We start from the raw sequence: 21,381 nt of genomic DNA, 5'->3' as shown, positions 1-21,381 counted from the left end.
GGGTTATTCACCTTGTAACAGTCATATATATATATATATATATATATATATATATATATATATATATATTATTTTGTAGAAAGAAAATATGATGAGAGACAAGAGTTTAAAATAAAGATTATGGGTAGTTGTGAGTGGTTATATATATGAAAGTGACTATTTTTTTATTTCTGTTTACTTTTTTTTCAATTTATATTCGATTATTGTAGTTGGATAAATATTATTAGAATAATTAAAAAGTAAAAATATCTATGTAAAAGTGAAAAAAAAAGTTTTCAAATATAATCCCCCTTTATCTATGATAAAAACCATTTCTCATTTCATTTCACTAGTGCAAAAAAGCTCAATGTACTGATCAAAGTCTTTTCTCTCTCTTCAAACTCAATCTTTTCATTCCTCTTCATGTGGATCTGTACTTGGTTTTTTTCCTTCCATTTTTATTAATCAAATACATTCAATTTCAGTTTCATGTCATTTCTGAAACCTCTTTCTGGGTTTTCTTCCCTTCTCTTGTTTTTTTCCTTTCTGGGATGACAATTTTCGTTTTGAGATTCCTGGTTGTGGATTTTTTCTCAGAAATGCGTAAAGTTTTCTTCTTTATGACTGTGTTCAGTGTTGAATTCAAGAATGTGATTCCGTGTCAGGGGTAGCTGTGATGTGATTCCATATCTTCTTGTTGCTTTCTCAGAAGGGATTCATGGTTTGTTTCAGCTTGCATCGATCTATTAATTCATCAAAAAACATAAAAAGGTTCCTACTTGTAACCCATTTCCATTGGTGTTCTTTACCACAATTTCTTAATTTCAAAGATCAATTCATGGGTGCTGGCTTACCATAGATACTGTGGTTCGTTTATTTGGAAATCTCTCTATTCAGATGAATCTCCAATCATGTATGTTGTAAAAAGCATGCTATTTTTATGCTATGTTTAATTTTATTTTCAATACTCGTATAACAACTGCATTAAGTGAAATGGACCACGCTTTCATTTTTGTCTTGCAAAGTCTGTTATTGATGAGGAATTAAACGTTCCAAAATTGACAAAAGTATAATTGCAACTTTAGTTTGTCATAATTGTTCCAGGTACTCGGATGATTGCAGTATGTAAGCTTAATTATTCATGTGTGCTTGCTTTAGGCAATAATAATTTCATTTATGAACAGATTTTGTTCTAATTTATTTTTTGGGTTGTGCTGGCTACTTTTGTCTTTTGCTGCTGGAAAATATTATATACCTTTGGTTTTTGGTTTAAGTTTATTTGTGGGGTTTAAATGGGGGATGTTGTCACCTTTATGATTTTTCTTCTTTGTGTAATTCCTGAAAGGGATAGACATTGTAGAAGTCATGGTTCACCTTGATTTTAATTCTTGAATTGGTTAATCAGTATGTAAGTTTGGATTTTGGAACTTCACAAGTTTTTACATTAAATAAAATTATCTTATTTGCAAAAAATAAAAATTTGAAATCTGAATTCCATGCAGCTAAGTATTATTTTTTCGTTGAGTGATGCTAGGTTGTAGCATTTCTCCCTCTCCACTAAAATCTTCAAAATTCCTCTCTCTTTTGCAGGCATATTGACAGCTATGAGTAGCATGACAAGTGGGGGTGATACCCGGAAGATATCCAAAGGTCGTTGGTCATCATCATTAGATGAAAAAGTTGGAGTTGGAGGTAACGTGGGAGGAGAAGGTCCTCTGAAGAAAGGCCCATGGACTGCAGCAGAGGATGCAATTTTGGTAGAATATGTCAAAAAGCACGGACAAGGCAATTGGAATGCAGTACAAAAGCATTCAGGACTTGCCCGTTGTGGGAAAAGCTGCCGTCTACGATGGGCAAATCATTTGAGACCAGATCTAAAGAAAGGTGCATTTACTGCCGAGGAAGAGAACCGAATCCTTGAACTCCATGCTAAGATGGGAAACAAATGGGCTCGAATGGCTGCAGAGGTATGTAGAATTGTAACTTTTAATGTTTTGTCATTTATATTATGCTAATGTTTAGCCAAGTTATTTAATAAGCTTATCCACATAGCCGATTGAATATAACTTTCATTGATGACATGGAGAGGACTCACACACTAAAGATGGTATGGTCAATGCTATATATTAATAGAATATAATACTATTGTTGTCAATGTAAAATATCTATAAATACGGAAGGCTCATGACTCATGGAAGCTATACATTGTTCTCTGGATTTTTGATGTGTTTGGTTTAGGTCTGCTAGAATCAGAGAGTCAGAGAGAAAATTAAAAAACTGGAAGTTTGTATTATTGCTATCATGATTCCTGTGATTTGGATCCTGTGATTCAAACCCCTGTGGTTGAGACATGTAAGCTTTTTTGTTATCATGATTCATCATTCATGGATAGTGCCCCCTCCCTGGATATATTTTGATTCATTCTTCTTGATGCTTTCAAATCATAGTTTGCCTCTTGTACAATGAAATTTTCTTTGGGTGATTTTGATCGTATAAGCTTTGTGAATTTGTTGTGGTTAAATCATTGCAATTTACTAACATTTCACTACTTTTGGCATTTTTTGGCTGTAACATTAAACTTTATGGTCTTGTGTGATGCCATTTTAATGGATAATTATTAGTAGTACGACATATCTCCACTTTTTTATTCAGTCACAGATGGAACCTTGTTTTCTGATATTTCTTATCAAGAGCTTATCAGGTTATATGATGATTCTGTCGATTATATACTGTAATGATTAATATGTTATTTGACAGTAAAACTTGGCCATTCTTTCATTGGGTTGAAGAGCCTTTTTAGGTTCTTACTCCTCTCAATTCCAACCGCTAAATGCCAATTAAAAGCTTTAACGTGTTCTTACTAATGATAAGATGAAGTAGTTAGAAAACATAAAATACAAGTGTTTAGTACATGAATTTTTAACTTTTTTGAGAAAAGGAAACTATATCTGTTGATTATATTCTATGAAGGACATGTACTCGAAAATTGTGTTGGATTCAATTGGAATCCATCACTCACCAACAGAGAGAAGAAGGTTGAGAAGAATTGAGAGGAACTGAATCTTTATTGATGAATGAATTGATTACAGTTACAGCTCATTTTCTGAAGTATATATTCTATGACTCCAGGTGTAATTCTGTTACACCTATAACAAACTCAAAACAGAAAAATAGTATATAAACTGAAATGCACTATATCAATTAATATCTATCTGTGATGCTATCAGGTGCTACTAGCACCATGTGACTTTATTTGAATTACCCAAAATACAACAAATTGGAGGTGTAGATGTTTGGGGTGCGGGTCTGTACCCTGTACATACCAATTATTTTATCAGTATGTGGTTTGGGTGTTGTTGAGGGTATGAGTATATGAGTATGACTTGGTGAGACTTGGGGTACAACTTGGCCAAAGTTATGACATTTGTATTTGTGATGGTGAGAGTGCATCTTCTCGGTGTTGCTCCTGTGCATTTGTGAGGTGTCTGTGTATGACTGTCGGTGACAGTAAGTTGTGCTTAGGTGTCTGCGTTTGTTCCAATTTGCACCTTGCTGTCTTTTATGCAATTTGGTAATGCTTTATTATATAATTTTTTTTATTGATGTAACTAAACTTAAACTTTTGAAAATATAGTATCTGATACCGTTTCAGCCCTCCCTTATCCATGCAATGTAGAATATATTATTGAAGATATTGTCTTACATATTCTATTGATATACTACTGTAACGACAAATAAGTTATTGGTTAGTACAGCTATGTCATTCTTTGTAAAGAGTCTAGTTTGAGGTGCTTACTTCTCTTAACTCTGACAGCCAAATGCCAAATAAAAGCTTTTGAGGGTGTTAAATTATGGAAGATTTCAAAGATTTGAAACTTTTTCTACATTTTGAGAATGAGATCGTTGGATTGCTTGGTTTGCAAAACTATCTTCTGTCACTATCCCTGTTTTGTTCTCTAAGAGGAAAATGTGATTTCAATCATAAAATATGGTCAACTGTCCTGGTTTTTCAGCAATTCATTAATTCCATTCATACTAAATTCCATGATGAAACCATCACCAAATTTTTTCACTGTTATGGAAGGTAAGGGATGGGTATTATTTTGACCTCCCCACTATTATGGATACTGACTTGTTGACTACTCTTTGTTATTTTTTTTCCGCTTATATTTCCTTTTTATAGATTCTTTCTAACTGTTTTAATTAAAGGAGATGGGCCTGGGTTGGCGAACTCTGCTTCCATATTAAACTGCAAAAGCTGATAATTTTCTCATTCTGTTCTCTAATAATATTCTGAGTATCTCTTGTAATTAAATTCTATTATAAGCAGAAATTATGTTCATTCAAATATACAGCATTAAGATAACATCTATAATTTGATGTCATATGTTTTGTTTTTTGGTTTAACATTTATATACCTGATATCTGTCTTGTGTTTTTTTTATTTTTATTTTTAATTGCAAATAAAATGCAAATTAATGTATAAGCTAAACTAGTATACTGGTTTTCTCATAAATGGTTTTTTTTGTTGCAAATAAAATGCAAATTAATGGTGAAATTATTCCTTAGAAAACAGAGAATGCGGATATAACAAAAACACTGAAAAGAGAAAACATTTCTGCATTTAATTCTTGACCTAGTAAGAAAACAATTTATTACAAAATGTACTCTTTGGTTTACACCCTTTATCCCTAACACTAGTTTGGATGAGAGGGGAAACAAGGAAGAAAAAAATAAGCAGAAAATAAATAAGGAGGATAGAAATAAATGGAAATAGAGTACAAAAAATGTGTTGTTTGGATTGATAGAAATAAGGAAAGAAGTAGAGTAAGTTCTCACCTACTTGCTCCTCAAGCTAAAGTATTATCTTCAAAACAAACCCTCCCACCCAAAAAGTAAGAGAATGGAAATTCAGCAGCATTAGTAGGTAGGGGTCTATCCAGCAAAAAAAATGAATTAAATCGATCTTCTGTTTGTATGTAAGTTTAATTTATAAGTCACCAAAAAAATATAAATTTAATTTATTTACTTAGTAATACACTGACTATTTCTATTTTTGACAAATATAGAATACACATACTTATTATTGCTTAAGTTACAGCAACGAAGTTATGAATCTAGTTACAATTGATCTTAATTTTTGAAGTAGCAATATAAGTTAAAATAATATTTCCATATATTACTTTAACTTATATCAGTGGTCAATCTCTATGCACTTAAGCATGTTCTGTGTCTATCAGTGAGATCATTGAGCAATTACAGCTATATACATAATTCACTGGAGAACTGTGAATGAAGTACGTAATATGCAGCATAAAGTTTTAGAAATTATTGTGAATTAATCTTGTTAGTTTTTTTTTTTTTTTTTCATTTTCCAAATCATAGTTGTTTCTTTTGAAGACAATCTCTGTAAATGTTGAAAACTTTGGTAGTATTAACTGTTAGTATAGCATTAAAATCTGATGCCTTTGTGAAAATTTTCAAAATCCCCAAGTTTGAATGGAGAAATGTGGAAGAGGAAATATAATTAAGTAAAATATGTAGCTCTATAACTGAACTGCAATAAAACCTGTTTGTGAATGTTGTGTTATGTGGATGGATACTATGGTCATATTGCCATTACGGCCATGATAGTGTAGCACAAATGCAGAAAGAGGCACTTGAAGCTCTGAGTTTTAGTGAGTTGAAAAGTAGACTCACTTAGCTTAATTTTATTGCCTTTAACACACATACATATATACACAATACAAGGCTTAATGATAAGACAGCTTGATGGGACATTACAATGCTGTCTTCTGAAACAAGCTAAACATAAAATAGAAGCAAGCATGTATACACATAATTTAACACTCCCCCTCAAGCTGGAGCATATAAATCATATGCACCAAGCTTGGAACATATAAACTGAATCCTAGTTCCCCTTAAGGACTTAGTCAAAATGTCTGCTGGCTGATCATTAGAATTGATGAACTCAGTGGTAATCTCCTTGGACAATAATTTTTCTCGAATGAAGTGACAATCAATCTCTATGTGCTTGGTCCTCTCATGAAAGACTGGATTTGATCCAATGTGGAGGGCTGCCTGATTGTCACAAAATAACTTCATTCGTGTAACTTCACAAAACTTCAATTCTTGAAGAAGTTGCTTAATCCACATAAGTTCACATGTGACCAAAGTCATAGATCGGTACTCAGCCTCTGCGCTGGATCGAGCAACAACAGTTTGTTTCTTGCTTTTCCAAGAGATAAGATTTCCTCCAATGAAAACACAGTAGCCTGAAGTAGATTTCCTATCAATAGGACAACCAGCCCAATCTGCATCACAATATCCAGATACTTGCGTATTACCCTTGTCTTCATATAGTAATCCTTGACCAGGAGCTCTCTTTACATATCTAAGAATACGCATAACAACATTCCAATGATCGACATGAGGACTCTGCATAAACTGACTAACCACACCAACAACAAAGGAGATATCAGGTCTTGTAATGGTGAGATAAATAAGTTTTCCCACAAGTCTCCTATATCTCTCAGGGTTAGGATAAATATCACTCTGATCTGCCATGAGCTTCAAATTTGGATCCATAGGGCTATCAATCGGTCTGCAATTTTGCATGCCTATCTCCTCCAGAATGTCAAGGGCATACTTCCTCTGTGAAATCACAACACCATCTCCTGACTGAGCCACCTCAATACCAAGAAAGTACTTCAAATATCCCAGGTCTTTGGTCTGGAAATGACTGAATAAATGCTCCTTTAGCTGGACAATCTTAGTAGCATCATTCCCTGTAATAACTATATCATCAACATATACTATCAAATAAACATATTTTCCAGGGGATGATTGACAATAAAAAACAGAATGATAAGCTTCACTCCGTTTCAACCCAAAAAGTTGAACAATATGACTGAATTTACCAAACCAAGCCCGAGGAGATTGCTTCAACCCATAGAGAGATCGACGCAGCTTACACACAAGACCATACTCCCCCTGAGCAACAAACCTAGGAGGTTGCTCCGTATAAATATCCTCCTCAAGGTCACCATGAAGAAAGACATTTTTAATATCAAGTTGATGAAGAGGCCAATGGCGCATGGCAGCCATAGCAAGAAACAGACGAACAATAGTAATCTTAGCTACCGGAGAGAAAGTGTCACAATAATCAAGACCATATATCTGAGTGTAGCCTTTAGCTACTAATCTGGCCTTAAGCCGATCAATCTTACCATTAGGCCCAACTTTAACTGCGTAGACCCACCTACAACCCACAGTCTTCTTGCCAGGAGGAAGAGAAACAAGTTTTCAAGTACCATTATGCTCAAAAGCCTGCATTTCATCAATCATAGCCTGTCGCCATCCAGGATGACTAAGTGCCTCATGAGTATTAGAAGGAACAAAATGTGAAGATAGAGAGAAAACAAAGGAAGAATATGAAGGAGATAAACGATGATAACTCAGAAAGTTATAGATAGGATGAGGATTACGAGTGGTGCGAGTACCTTTTCGAATGACAATGGGCCAGTCTGAATCAGACGAAGGTGAGGGAGCAGGATCCATGGCTTGAGGATTGATTGAAGAAGAATGAGAATCATGAGGAGAAGCTTCGGGTACTCTAGAACCAACTGTCTGTGTCCGGTGTTCATATGTAATAAGAGGTGGAGAAGCAACTTCAGTCGGATGTGGTGGAGAAAGTGAAACTTCACTGACATTTTGGTTTGAGACACCTAGGGGACAAGGAGAGGGAATAGGAAGTACATTCTGGATGGAAGAAGAATGGTCTATAGATGGTGAGAAAAAGGGTGTATCTTCAAAGAAGGTTACATCTGCAGACATATAGTATCGTCTGGTAGATGGAGAGTAACATTTGTAACCCTTTTGAAGACGAGAATAACCTAAAAAGACACACTTGATTGCCCGGGCAGAAAGTTTGTCTAAACCAGGAGAGAGATCATGGACAAAACAAGTACAACCAAACACTTTAGGTGGAACATGGAATAAAGGATCATGAGGGAAAATAATTGAGTGAGGGATTTGATTTTCGAGGAAAGATGAAGGCATTTTATTCATTAAGAAACAAGCAGTAAGCACCGCATCCCCCCAATGGTGTGTAGGAACATGAGATGCTAACATTAGTGAGCGTGCGATGCCAAGAAGATGATGATTTTTTTTTCCTGCGATACCATTTTGTTGTGGTGTATGGAGACAAGTAGATTGATGTAGAATGGCTTTTGAAGATAAAAGGGAAGTAAAATCATGAGAGAAATACTCTTTGGCATTATCACTTCTGAAAATTTTAATTGTTTTCCAAATTGGTTTTCAACCTCATTTAGGAAGGACACAAAGATAGACAAAAGTTCTGATCTGTCTTTCATTAAATAGACCCAAGTACATCTAGAGAATTCATCAATAAAGGTTACAAAATATCGAAAACCAAAAGATGTAACACGGCTTGGTCCCCAAATATCAGAATGAATGGTAGAGAAAGCTGAATTACATCTTTGAACAGTTTGTGGGAATGATGACCTAACATGTTTTCCTAGTTGACAAGACTCACACTCTAGGACTCGAAGATTCTTCAGACTAGGGACCATCATTTTCAGCTTTGGTAAACTTGGGTGACCTAGACGATCATGCAAAAGTTTGGGATTTGAAGTTGCAGAACAGGAAACAGAAACATTGGATTTCAAGTAGTAAAGTTCTCGTGATTCACGTCCTTCTCCAATCAGTCGACCCGTGCCATGTCCCTGAATAACAAAAGAATTAGCGGTAAAGGTTACTGAGCAATTTAATGAACGAGTTAACTGACTCAATGAAATTAGATTATAAGGACACTGAGGAATAAACAAAACAGAATCCAACTTTAATGAGGATGATAAAGGGACTTGACCACTTCCTTGAGCTGCAACTTTGGAACCATTGGCTACAGTAACAAGGTGAGAAATTTTTGAAAAAGAAATGGATGTAAAAGAGGACTTATTACCAGAAATATGATCAGAGGCACCTGAATCAAGAATCCAAGGACTGGGACCGTCAATAGATTGAGAAATACATGCCGTCGAATAACATGGTACAAAGGAAGATGAGGCCTGACTGCTGGATTTCTCAGATTTCAGCTTCAAATACTCTTGGTACTCTTCATCATAGAACTTGGACTCTGATTTCTCTGTCCGAGCTACCTTGGCTACTCTGTCAGGGAAGCCATGTAGAGAATAACAATTCTCTTGAGTTGGCCTATCCTCTTGCAATATGAGCATTGAGGACGTCCACCTCTTCCACTGCGACCTCCTCTACTGTTACGGCCTCCCCCTCTCCCACGGGTTGCAACCATGGCTGACATTTCCATCGTGTCAGCTGGATTTTCTTCTTTCAGCGCATGGGGCACCCGAATCAGCCTAGTGATGAGAGAATCCATCGATGGTACTTGATCTCCAGTAAGAACTTGATCACGCACGTGATCAAAATTTGAATGAAGACTCCTCAAGATAAGAACCATATAGAACTTATCCAGCTTCTTATTCACTTCTTCCAGCGAATCAGCCACAAGAAACCTCTTTAACTCTTCCACTGCAGCCCGAGCTTTACCTATGTGTGCAATCATGTCGTGACTGGTTTGTTTGAGGGCTGTGACCTTCATAGTAGCATCAAACAAACTCTGAATATCATTGGCAAAGATTTCTCAGGCCTTCTTCCAAAAAGAACAACATGTTTTGAACGATCTAAGGATCTCCAAAACATCTGTCTCGACCGATTGCCATAAGACAGCACATAGCTGATAATCCAGCTTCTCCCACTCAGATTTTCTGTCACTTGGAACAGTATCAATACCTTTTTCCAAGTGATCATGGTGTCCTTGGCCAAGAAACCACAACTCAACCGAAGCAGACTAGGACAAATAGTTCTTCCAGTTTAGTTTCGCAGTCGTGATAGTCGAAGTTCCAGAAAAAGAGAAGACAGGTCCAGCAGAAGTCATTTTGATCAATGACAGAAACCCTAATAGAAAAAAGGTAGAACTAAGCACAAGCTACCACACAAGCTTGTCGAAACGAAAAACCAACACTTGGAAAGCACCCAGGAGCCGCTGACGAAGCTGCCGGAGCAACTCGGACAAGATTCCGATGACGGCACGGTGGTGCGTGGACTACACGCGTCGGACAACACCCGAAGCTGTAACGGTGCGTGGAGGCGCGTGGAAGCTCCGATGACGGAGCGATTTGCAGGGTTTTGGTCGCACTTTTCCGACGATCCTAACCCTGATGTCGCCAGAGATAATGACGGCGGTGGACGGTGGAACCCGTTCTGATGCCAACTTGAAGCTCTGAGTTTTAGTGAGTTGAAAAGTAGACTCACTTAGCTTAATTTTATTGCCTTTAACACACATACATATATACACAATACAAGGCATAATGATAAGACAGCTTGATGGGACATTACAATGCTGTCTTCTGAAACAAGCTAAACATAAAATAGAAGCAAGCATGTATACACATAATTTAACAGAGGCTACACACTATTGTAGCTCTAATTGAAAATCATATTTATCTGTCTGAGAAAAAAATTCAAGTACTAGAATTTTTTGTCTACTGAAGCTCAGTTCTGATAATTGCTGGCAGCAAGTTTGACCAAAGCCAGTGTGGGATATTTTGGGGACACTAGCTAAGCAGACTTCTTGTCACATTCTAAGGTTAGGTTGCACACATGCACAGAGTATAAGAGGGTGTAGGGGAAAAAAAGGAAGGGAAAGGATAGACAGAGAATTCAATTTTAAGTTGCAAAGTACTAACTACATAGTGACTATAGTACCCTTCTCTACAGATTCTTTCTTAATTCTGTCTATTAAGTATTTTGTGTCATTGAGGTCAACATATTTTTTCATTTTCTTTTTGGGTTTTCAGTATTTGATTTTGTGTTCATTCCTTTTGTTTGTTTCAGTTGCCAGGACGTACGGATAATGAGATCAAGAACTACTGGAACACAAGAATCAAAAGAATGCAACGAGCAGGCTTACCAATCTACCCTGAAGAATTGTGCCAACGGATACTTAATGGCAATCAAGAAAGTCAAAATGTTGGCACCATGACAAATGAAGCATGCCATCATGATGATCTGTCACAAACAAACAATTTTGATATACCAGATGTAGAATTCAAAAATTTCAAATTCCGTCATGGTCTACCACATGTACCATCGATTTTTGATATGCCTGAAAGCAGCTTGTTTGATCAAAGCTCTGACTCATCCCATAGTTATAACTTCTTGTTCCCAACCATGCGTCCTACAAAACGCCCTCGGGAGTCAGAAATGCTATACGATAGTTTTGGCAGTTGTTCAATTAATGCTGCCCCACTATTTGATCAGTATGGCAATTATACGTTTGAGAAAATTTCTGACCATCCTGGGTTGTCTCTTCCATGTGATCCCGTTCTTAACACCACTGATCAGTTTCATGGTGATAACCTTACCGGCAGCCATGCCGCATTAAATGGCAATGCCTCTGCTTCTGTGCCCATATTTGGGGCCATGAAGTTGGAGCTCCCTTCACTCCAATATCCAGAAACTCAACATGGTAGCTGGGGCCCGCCTATGTCCCCACTTCCTTCACTGGAGTCTGTTGATACATTGATTCAGTCTCCTACACTTGAGCCTATTCTATCAGATCCCATTTCTCCACAAAGCAGTGGTTTGCTAGAAGCGATAGTCTACAACTCGAAAAGCTTGAAAGGCTCAAACAATGATTTATTATTGCAAGAGACAATTGCTACAGCCAATGAAGTAGCTAATATTTCAACCTTGAATCATTCCTTTCAGACAGAATGGGATGAACTAGGCGATCCAAATTCCCCCTTAGGTCAATCTGCTGCTTCAGTCCTGACTGACTATACTCCTGTACGAATGTGCTCTGTGGATGGGTATCAATCAACTGAAACCAGTCAGGGTAACACACTAACATTTAATTCATATCATTTAGTTGTAAATATGGAATATTCCTATATTTAAGTTGTTTCGTTAATGAAGCTTCTTGTTTTTCCCTTGTTTACAGATCATGATGATAAGCATGAAGCACCTACCACCCAGTTCCCAGATAGTTCCAGTAAGAAAAAAATATTGAAACAGGTGGATTACACACAGCCAGATGCTTTACTTGACTTGGGTTGGTTTGGGAATAATACTAAGTATGAAAGCGATCAATTTGTTCAGCAAGATGCTTTGGGTGCACTTTTTGGTGACAATTGTCAGCATCAGCCATAGCAAGTAGGTGGGTATGGATATATTGTTTTGGCTTAGTGTAGTGCTTGTTCAAGACATAACATCATTTTATTTTTTGTTAACTTTCTTAACACTATTGTGTCCTTTTTTCTTTTTCTTTCTCGTTAATCTTTAGAATCGTATGTTCTGATGATCAGAGATTTTATGGCACATTTCAATTTTATTGATGTTACGAAGTTGGTGGTATGCATTCTATCTCATGTTACTTGATCTTAATATTGAAAAATTGGTATTTGAAGATCTTCACGAGGACATGCTGATTTTTTGTATTTAATTTTATATTTGTTTTATTTGTTATTTTTTCCTTCAATTTTGGACTGGGCCTAGCCCATTACAATTTATTTTTAGACTAAAGTTTGATTTTTTTTTTTATGTTTGGACTCATTAATTTGTCAGTAATGTTAGATGATTTGATAAATAGTGTTAATCTAAATTTATGAGAAGAATAATAAAAATAAAATGAGTTAATAAAAAAAATTGATTTTAAACACTCAACTATTTTCAAATTGTTTGTAAAACTTAATTTATGTTTCAATTTTATAATAACCATAACAATAATCATTAGGTTGGAGTTAATAAAAATATTTGAAATCAAATATATAGAATTTGAATGAAATAATAAATGAAATATAAAATAGATAATAAAAATATTATTATGAAGATATATGTGAATGTATGAATACATAATTTTGATGATGCCAAAGAAGAATTAAACAAGGTTGCTTCATAGGATAAACATTGCTTCAAGATTAAAACAATGTTATTTCAACAAACAAAACCTCACTTCAAGATTAACTCAAGATCAAGCCTGACCTCAAAACAAAGTGTTTCCAAGACATCCAAGGCTCTGGTAATCAATTACCAGACAGTATAATCGATTACCAGAAGACAATTTTGAAAAATAACTGTTAAAAAGGGTTTTGAATTTGAATTTTGATTCCTGTAATCGATTATCAGATGTTTGTAATCGATTATAAGTAACAAAACTCTTGAAATTCAAATATAGAAGTCATGACCCTTCAAAATATAGTTGTGTAATCGATTACCAGAAACCTGTAATCGATTACCAGTGAAAATTTTCAGCAAAAACTTTTTGAAAAGACACATTTCTTCAAACCATTTTGAAAAGGCACGAAGGGCCTATATATATGTGTCTAACTTCAAAACACAAGAGAGATATTCTAAGAGAACTTCATTCTCAAATGCTCTCATAACAACTCTTGGGCAAATACTTGCAAATCTATTGAGAGTTAATCCAGGAACTTCAAATTGTATTATCCACTCTAAAGGAGAGAAATATTTCTGTTCTTCTCAGAAAGTCAATTGTAATCAAGAGACTGGTTGTCTCTTGAATTGTGAGTTTCCTAAACACAAGGGAAAGAGATTCCTTGGGTGTTCAGAAGTTGTAAAAAAGATTTTTACAAAGATAGTGGAAAATCTCAAGTGGGTTGCTTGAGGATAGGACGTAGGCACGAGAAGTGACTGAACCACTATAAATTAAGTTTGCATTTCTTTCTTCCCTTAAACTTCTTTTATTTATTGCAGTTTATTTTTTGCTTTAAAGAAGTTTATTTTGAATTGTTCTTTGAGTAATTCATATTAATGGTGCATTGTTAATCTAAAAGAGAGTTAAAATTTTAATTGGGGAAAGTTTTGAAACTTAATTCACCCCTTCACTCTTAAGTTATTGAGGCTATTTGTCCAACAAGTGGTATCAGAGCAGGATTCTTGTCTAATGTTTAAAAACTTCAAGAATAGATATGGCCTCATCTAACTTTCCATTTCCTGAGAGAAATTTTATTAATAGACCTCTTGTTTTCAATAACGAGGGTTATCACTATTGGAAAATCCGAATGCAAATATTTATTGAAGCCATAGATTTAAATATATGGAAAGCAATTTGGTCCCTTTATTCCTACAATGGTAGTGGAAAATGCAACTATAAAAAAACTTAGAGAAGAATGAGATGATGATGAAAAAAGAAAGGTTCAATAAAATTTAAAGGCCAAAAATATAATCACTTCTGCATTAGGCATGGATGAATGTTTTAGAGTCTTAAATTGTAAAAATGCAAAAGAAATGTGGGATACATTACAAGTAACCCATGAAGGTACAACTGATGTCAAGAAATCTAGAATAAACACTCTCACACATGAATATGAACTGTTTAGAATGTATCAATATGAGACCATACAAGATATGTAGAAGAAATTTACTCATATAGTTAATCATCTTGCATCATTGGAAAAAATATTTCCTAATGAAAATCTCACTAATAAAGTGCTGAGATGTTTAAGCAGACAATGACAATCAAAACCAAAAGTAACAACAATTACAGAATCAAGAGATTTCACTAATATGTCTCTTGCCACCCTTTTTGGAAAGCTTCAAGAACATGAAATGGAACTTATGAGACTCCATCAACATGAAGAGAATGATAAAAAAAGGAAAGGAGTAGCATTCAAAGCCTCATAATCTTCTATTCAAGAAGAAAGTGAGAAAGAGGACTTGAATGAAATAGAAGAAGATGATGATTTCAGATTTTTTTTATGAAGAGATTTAATAAGTTTATGAGAAACAAAAGAAATCAAAGAAAATCAAACATTAATCCAAAGAAGAAAGGAGAAGATTCCTCCTTAACCCCAAAATGCTATGAATGCAATCAACTTAGGCACTTGAGATTCGATTGTCTTGTCCTTAAAAGAAGAATGGAAAAATCCGACAAGAGAAATTTCAAAGAAAAGAAAACATACATCACTTGGGAAGATAATGACATAAATTCTTTAAGTGATTCAGAAAATAAAATCATAAATCTGGGTCTCATGGTGAAAGACTATGAAAGCGGAGAAGAGCAAAGCGGATACACTGATAGTGGTTGCTCCAAACACATGGCGGGAGATGCATCAAAGATTATTCATATTTCTCCCAAAGATAGTGAATATGTGATCTATGGAGACAACAAACAAAGGTAAAATTGTTGGAGTTTGTTAAGGCCACTTTTACAAAGTGAAAAATCTCAAGTGGGTTGTTTGAGGACTGGACATAGGCACAAGAAGTGGCCGAACCAGTATAAATCAAGTTTGCATTTCTTTCTTCCCTTAAACTTCTTTTATTTATTGCAGTTTATCTTTTTCTTTAAAGATGTTTACTTAGAATTGTTCTTTGAGTAATTCATATTAAGAGTGCATTGTTAATCTAAAAGAGAGTTAAAATTTTAATTAGGGAAAGTTTTTGAAACTTAATTCACCCCTTCCTTCTTAAGTTATTGATGTCACTTGTCCAACATTATATTCTTTTAATTAAAATATATAAAGTAATTCTAATATATAAAAGTAAAAAATGCAAAAATAAGGGAACTTAATTTAATTTTTTAGATAATTATGGCAAGACTTAAATATGTTTTTCATACCTGAAAAATATGTCATTTTTATCTTACTATCTAAATTTTTTTTTTTCATCCAAGTACTAAACATTTTTTATGTTTCGTTGTAGTACTTGTCTTTAGTCTCATTATGCGAAGTGATGTTATCAGCCTAGTCACTAATACATCAATCAATGTTGGTTTTGTTGGGCTTGGTCACATTTTTGTTTTGATCCTCCTTGTTCTCGACCCATTATAGGGGTGTTAATGTAGCTCCATGTAGAAATTTGAAGGGAAATTTGAATTTCTATTCAAATTTCACTTGAATTTGAATTTGAATTTGAGGAGCTAAATTTGGAGGCAAAATTTCACTAATTATGATTAGTGAATTTCATCTATGGTTCAACCCACTAATCCAAGATCAAATCCAAGATTCTTCACTAAGTGCGCTTAGGTATTGATGTAGCTTCATGTGGAGCCTATAGGCCTTGGATCTTCTTCATCAATGGAGTCCTTTCCTTCTTGAAGATCAATTGCAACGGAATGGAGAAGGAAGAAAGATGATTGGAGACGTCAGTTCAAGGAGAAGATGAGTCAAGAACAAGCTCATCATCATAGGAAGCCATGGATAAGAGCTTGAAGGTAGGAAAAGATGAGTGGAAGGAGAAGGAGCACAAAATTTTGTGCTTCAAATGAGGTCTGAACTTTGAAGTGTAATTTTCAAATGATCAAAGTTGAAAAAATGCACATACATGACCTCTATTTATAACCTAAGTGTCACACAAAATTGGAGGGAAATTTGAATTTCTATTCAAATTTCTTTTGAATTTGAAATTGAATTTGTGGAGCCAGAATTTTACTAATTATGATTAGTGGATTTTAGTTATGGTTCAGTCCACTAATCCAAGATCAAGTACAAGATTCTCCACACAAAGTGTGCTTAGGTGTCATGAGGCATGTAAAACATGAAGGATATGCACAAAGTGTGACTATATGATGTGACAATGGGGTGTAACAAGCAAATTCTCACCTCCTCCTCTAAAATTTAATTGGATTGGGATTCTCCTAATTCACATAATGCATGTGAAATTACAAAATTACCCCTAATACAAAAACTAGTCTAGGTGCCCTAAAATACAAGGGCTAAAAAATCCTACATTTCTAGGGTACCCTACCTACATTATGGAGTCCTAAATACAAGGCCCGAAAATTATGAAATCTTAATCTAATATGTACAAAGATAAGTGGACTCATACTTAGCCCATGGGTCCAAAATCTACCCTAAGGCTCATGAGAACCCTAGGGTGTTCTCTTGCCTCTCCGGCCCAATCTTCTTGGAGTCTTCTATCCAATGCCCTTGGGGGGTAGGATTGCATCATGTATCATGAGACATGTAAAACATGAAAAAGGACATGCACAAAGTGTGACTATATGATGTGGCAATGAGGTGTAGCAAGCAAATGCTCACCTCCCCTTAGGCTAGTCCGAAATTTAATTGGATTGACTTCTCCCAATTCAATTCAATTTCTCTCCCAACACAAGTAAAATTACAAAACTACCCCTAATACAAAACTAGTCTAGGTGTCTTAAAATACAAGGGTTGAAAAGTTCTACATTACTAGGGTACCCTAAACTTGTTGGGTGCCCTCCTTACACTATGGAATCCTAAATATAAGGCCCATAAAATAATGAAACCCTAATCTAATATGTACAAAGATAAGTGACTCATACTTAACCTATGGGCCCAAAATCTATCCTAAGGTTCATAAGAACCCTAAGACTTTCTCTTGCATTCCTGATCCAATCTTCCTGGAGTTTCTTAGCCATGGCTCTGGTGATGGGCTCCCTCCTTGGGAGGATTGCATCATCCCCTCCCTCTTGAAGAGAATTTTTTCTCAAATCTACAGACCCTTGATCATCAGAATAGAATCAGCTACACCTGCAAAAGGAACCAAATTAGTAATGTTAAAGGTGTTGCTAACTCCATACTCCTCCTGGAAGTCTAGCCTATAAGGAGAAGAAGAAGAAAGAGTGAATGCAGAGAGAGTAATGATATGTTAGTGATTAGGCATTGATGACGTGACACTCAGTCTGTTACGTCATCACTTCACTCAATGGGACTAACAACAAGTACTACAATGAAACATAAAAAAACGTTGGGTACTTAGATGAAAAAAATGAAATTTAGGTAGTAAATTGAAAATGATTTATTTTTCAGGTATAAAAAACATATTTAAATTTTGTGGTAATTGTAACATTGAAGTGTCTCTCTCTTATTGCCAAATATCATTATTCTAAAATTATTTATCTCTTTTACTATAAAAAATAATTAATTATTTCAAAATTATTTTAGTATTTTCATTATCCAGTTCTAATTTCGATTCTTATCTTATTTCAATTATAATTGTAATATATATGCAATCATTTCATATTTAAAGATTATATATTGTGAAATTTAATAATTTAAATTGTAAAGAATGATAAATGAAAATGTTATATAATCATTTTTTGTGTAAAATAAACATCAATAAATTAATATCATTTTCATATGATATAAGATAAATTTAAAATCATATTTCAAAATATTTAGAAAATATATAAATTTAGTATAAATAATAATTTAAATAAATAAATAACTATTATTGTCTACACTAAACACAATAAGCTCCGTGCATCACACAAGTGGAAGAACTAGTTTACTTCATGACATTTTAGTAGACATCTATGGAGACAACGAAAGTTAACCTACATGTAGAATACTAAACCAGGTTTTTGATTAAGTAGTAAACCATTTAAAAGAAATCTAGAGGTGTGGATATACACCCTAAATCACTCCTGAGTATAAGAAACGGAAGAGGTCACACCAAGAAAAACAAGCAATATATCATCAAATTTAAAGTAGTCCAGTCTATGAAATCAAATTTTTGTCTAGTTTTGAAAATCTGTCTCACCGAATGGTTACAAGCTTATACAACTTGAACAAGTTGAATATTTAATACTTAAGATATGGTCAAGGCTAGATATTATATATGTTATATTCTTTAAAAATTAGAATTATATAATATAATATTTATAAATTTTTCATTTTAAAAGGATATTATATAAAAATTATTTATATAAATACCACATTTATATATGTTATAAATCAATGAAAAAAATATTATAGAATATAAAGTACTAATTAATTTTTATACATGTTTTCCCTTAAAAATTAAATGAACCATACTTAATGATTCCTTCATATTTTGACAGATTAGTATCATTAATAGGATATTACTTTTTCCTAAAATATCAAAGACATTATTTAGCCTCTCTACACTTTATTATTTTTTGTCCAATTTTTATACTTCTTTTTCATGTAATATATATTATAGGAATTCTCACCATTATTTAATGGTGATATTTTTATTGTGTGCCTCTAATTAGGTAATTTTTCCTTTTCACAAAAATATTATGACCTTGCATTTTTCTTCTTCTAATTGATTGTGAATTGAACAAGAACATATAATTTACTATTAAAAAATTGACATTGTTTACCGTTAATATTACATGTTTTAATGATTAAAACTCGCTACAAATTATATTTTTCGACGATGAACCGTTAGGACTACATATGTCAGAAAAGATTTGGGGTAATTTTTAGTTGAACACTGCTATATTTGGCTAAAAATTTGTGACGATTAAAAATCACCATGATGTGCATTTTTTTTATATTTTCTTATTTTCATTTTCTGATAGTTTTTAAAATCGCCACAAATGATCAAACAATATTTTTAAATTTTTATTATTTTATCAAATTTTTGAATCTCTAATATTTATTTATTGATTATCTAATATTTTATCAAATGAATAATATTATATATTTTAATATACATTACATTACTTATTGATTATTTTACTAAAAAATACTATATAATTCACAACAGATTCATTATTCCTAACATGTATTTAACTTATTAAATGAAATAAATAAAATTTAATAATTAAACGAGTTTTCTTGATGCTTAATCAATTAAAAAGAAAAATAAAAGACAAAAGAGTTTTTTCAAAACCAAAAATGTTATCTTATCAAATCAAACAATTAAATGTACGAAGTCTTGATTTAAAAATCACAAAGTTCATCAATCTAACTCTTAATGGACAAATTGCAAATTAGTTAACGCTAAAGAATTTATTTACAATGAATTAATCGAGTTATCAAATAAGAGCAATGATAGTGGGCTGCATCTTAGGCCCAAATGTAAATGCACGGCCACAGACAAGTTTAGGGAATTTCTAGGGACATCTAGCATTTTTTCCGAGACACCCAGCAAACAAAGTGAAAAAACCAAAATACCTTTTACTTTTTCACGGATTGATGATCCGTATGACTCATACGGATATGAGTTTTTTTTTTGTTTTTTTAACTCATGGATCAACAATCCGTATGAGTTTTTTTTTTTTTTTTTTATGCATTGTCAATCCGTAGGTCCATATGCATTGTCAATCTGTATTAGGCCTACAGATTCCCAATCCATACGTGGCCCATAGAATTTTTTTCTTTCAAAAATATAATTTATGATTTAATTTAAATTAATGGTCCAAGTAGGGATTAAACTTGTGTCTCGTACATTGTTAATAGAACACTCAAACCAACTGAACTAATAGACATATTATGTTATAAACAAATAGTGTCGCTATATATAATAGACACAAAAATTATATAATAAGCTTTTGAATATATAAAATATATTTTTCAATTCTGTTTAAAATTTAGTAATCTTGTATTTTACAATGCAAAATCAAATATTAAAATTTAGTTTTTTTTAAAAAAAAGCAATACCCATTAAATCTAATAATCAACTTCTAATGTTGTAAATTACAATTGAAAGACACCTAAAATTCTAAAATATATATTGTTTGAAAATAAAGTAATACATTTTTACAAAAACATCCTTATTTTAGTATCAACTCTTAATTACTAGTTTTTAAAAATTGTTTACAAAATTGTTGGAAACCCATAAAATAGGGCCTTAACGACCCAGTTTATATACTATCATGATAGTAAAATTTTTTAAAAATTATTTTTTGAGAAAATTTTTGTTCATTTAATTTATTTACAAAATTTGATATTTAATTGAATGATGTATTTAGATATTTATTATAATGATTAAAAATTAAATAAACATGATATTTAATTGAATGATGTATTTAGATTTTTTTATAGCAATTGACAAATAAATAAATTTGATATTTTTTTACATATGTAAATACTTATTAAACCTATGATTTTTTATTTATAATTTATATATGTAAAAAAATTAATTATTAGATAAGAAATAATCATCACAAAATTTATTATGTAAATTTACATGTACATTAAATATAAATTAGAAATTTTTGTGTTATATATAACGACACTATTTATTTATAACATAATGTGTCTATTAGGTCAATTGGTTTGAGTGTTGTATTAATAATGCATGAGGCACAAGCGAAGGACATTTTGGCCCTTTCACTGTGTTGTTGGGTGTCCCAGCAAAAATACTGGGTGTCCCTAGAAATTCCCTTCAAGGGACATAGTTATATTGGTGTGACTAAGACTCATTTTCTTTTCGTATGTCTTGACACCTTATTATATAGGGTTTATGTTTCCAATTAACAAATGAAAGAATTCCAATAGTCTTTACTTTTATTTTGTTCATCAGTAGTTTAGAACCCTAACTCCCTTATTTCCAAATCTAGTTCCAAGCAGTCTAACATATTAGTGTTTTCATCTATTGTTCATGCTTCCC

General features: G+C 33.3%; 1 protein-coding gene across 2 annotated transcripts; it reads left to right on the top strand.

Moving 5' to 3' along the window:
* Positions 1–310: 310 nt before the first annotated feature.
* Positions 311–12,498, top strand: LOC100800658 (transcription factor GAMYB). Of its 2 annotated transcripts, XM_014765331.3 has the most exons (5): positions 331–412; positions 645–750; positions 1,570–1,946; positions 10,912–11,914; positions 12,020–12,498. In XM_014765331.3, the coding sequence occupies exons 3-5, from the start codon at positions 1,584–1,586 to the stop codon at positions 12,226–12,228; spliced, it is 1,575 nt and encodes a 524-aa protein (XP_014620817.1). In that variant the 5' UTR covers positions 331–412; positions 645–750; positions 1,570–1,583; the 3' UTR covers positions 12,229–12,498. The 2 variants fall into 2 exon arrangements, with proteins under 2 accessions (XP_006593626.1, XP_014620817.1); XM_006593563.4 differs by having other exon boundaries at positions 311–750.
* The last annotated feature ends 8,883 nt before the right edge of the window (positions 12,499–21,381 follow it).

This window comes from Glycine max, chromosome 13 (assembly GCF_000004515.6).
Source record: "Glycine max cultivar Williams 82 chromosome 13, Glycine_max_v4.0, whole genome shotgun sequence".
NCBI lineage: Eukaryota > Viridiplantae > Streptophyta > Magnoliopsida > Fabales > Fabaceae > Glycine > Glycine max.
Note: the sequence above shows the minus strand (reverse complement) of the source record. Positions and strands in the feature narration are given on the sequence as shown.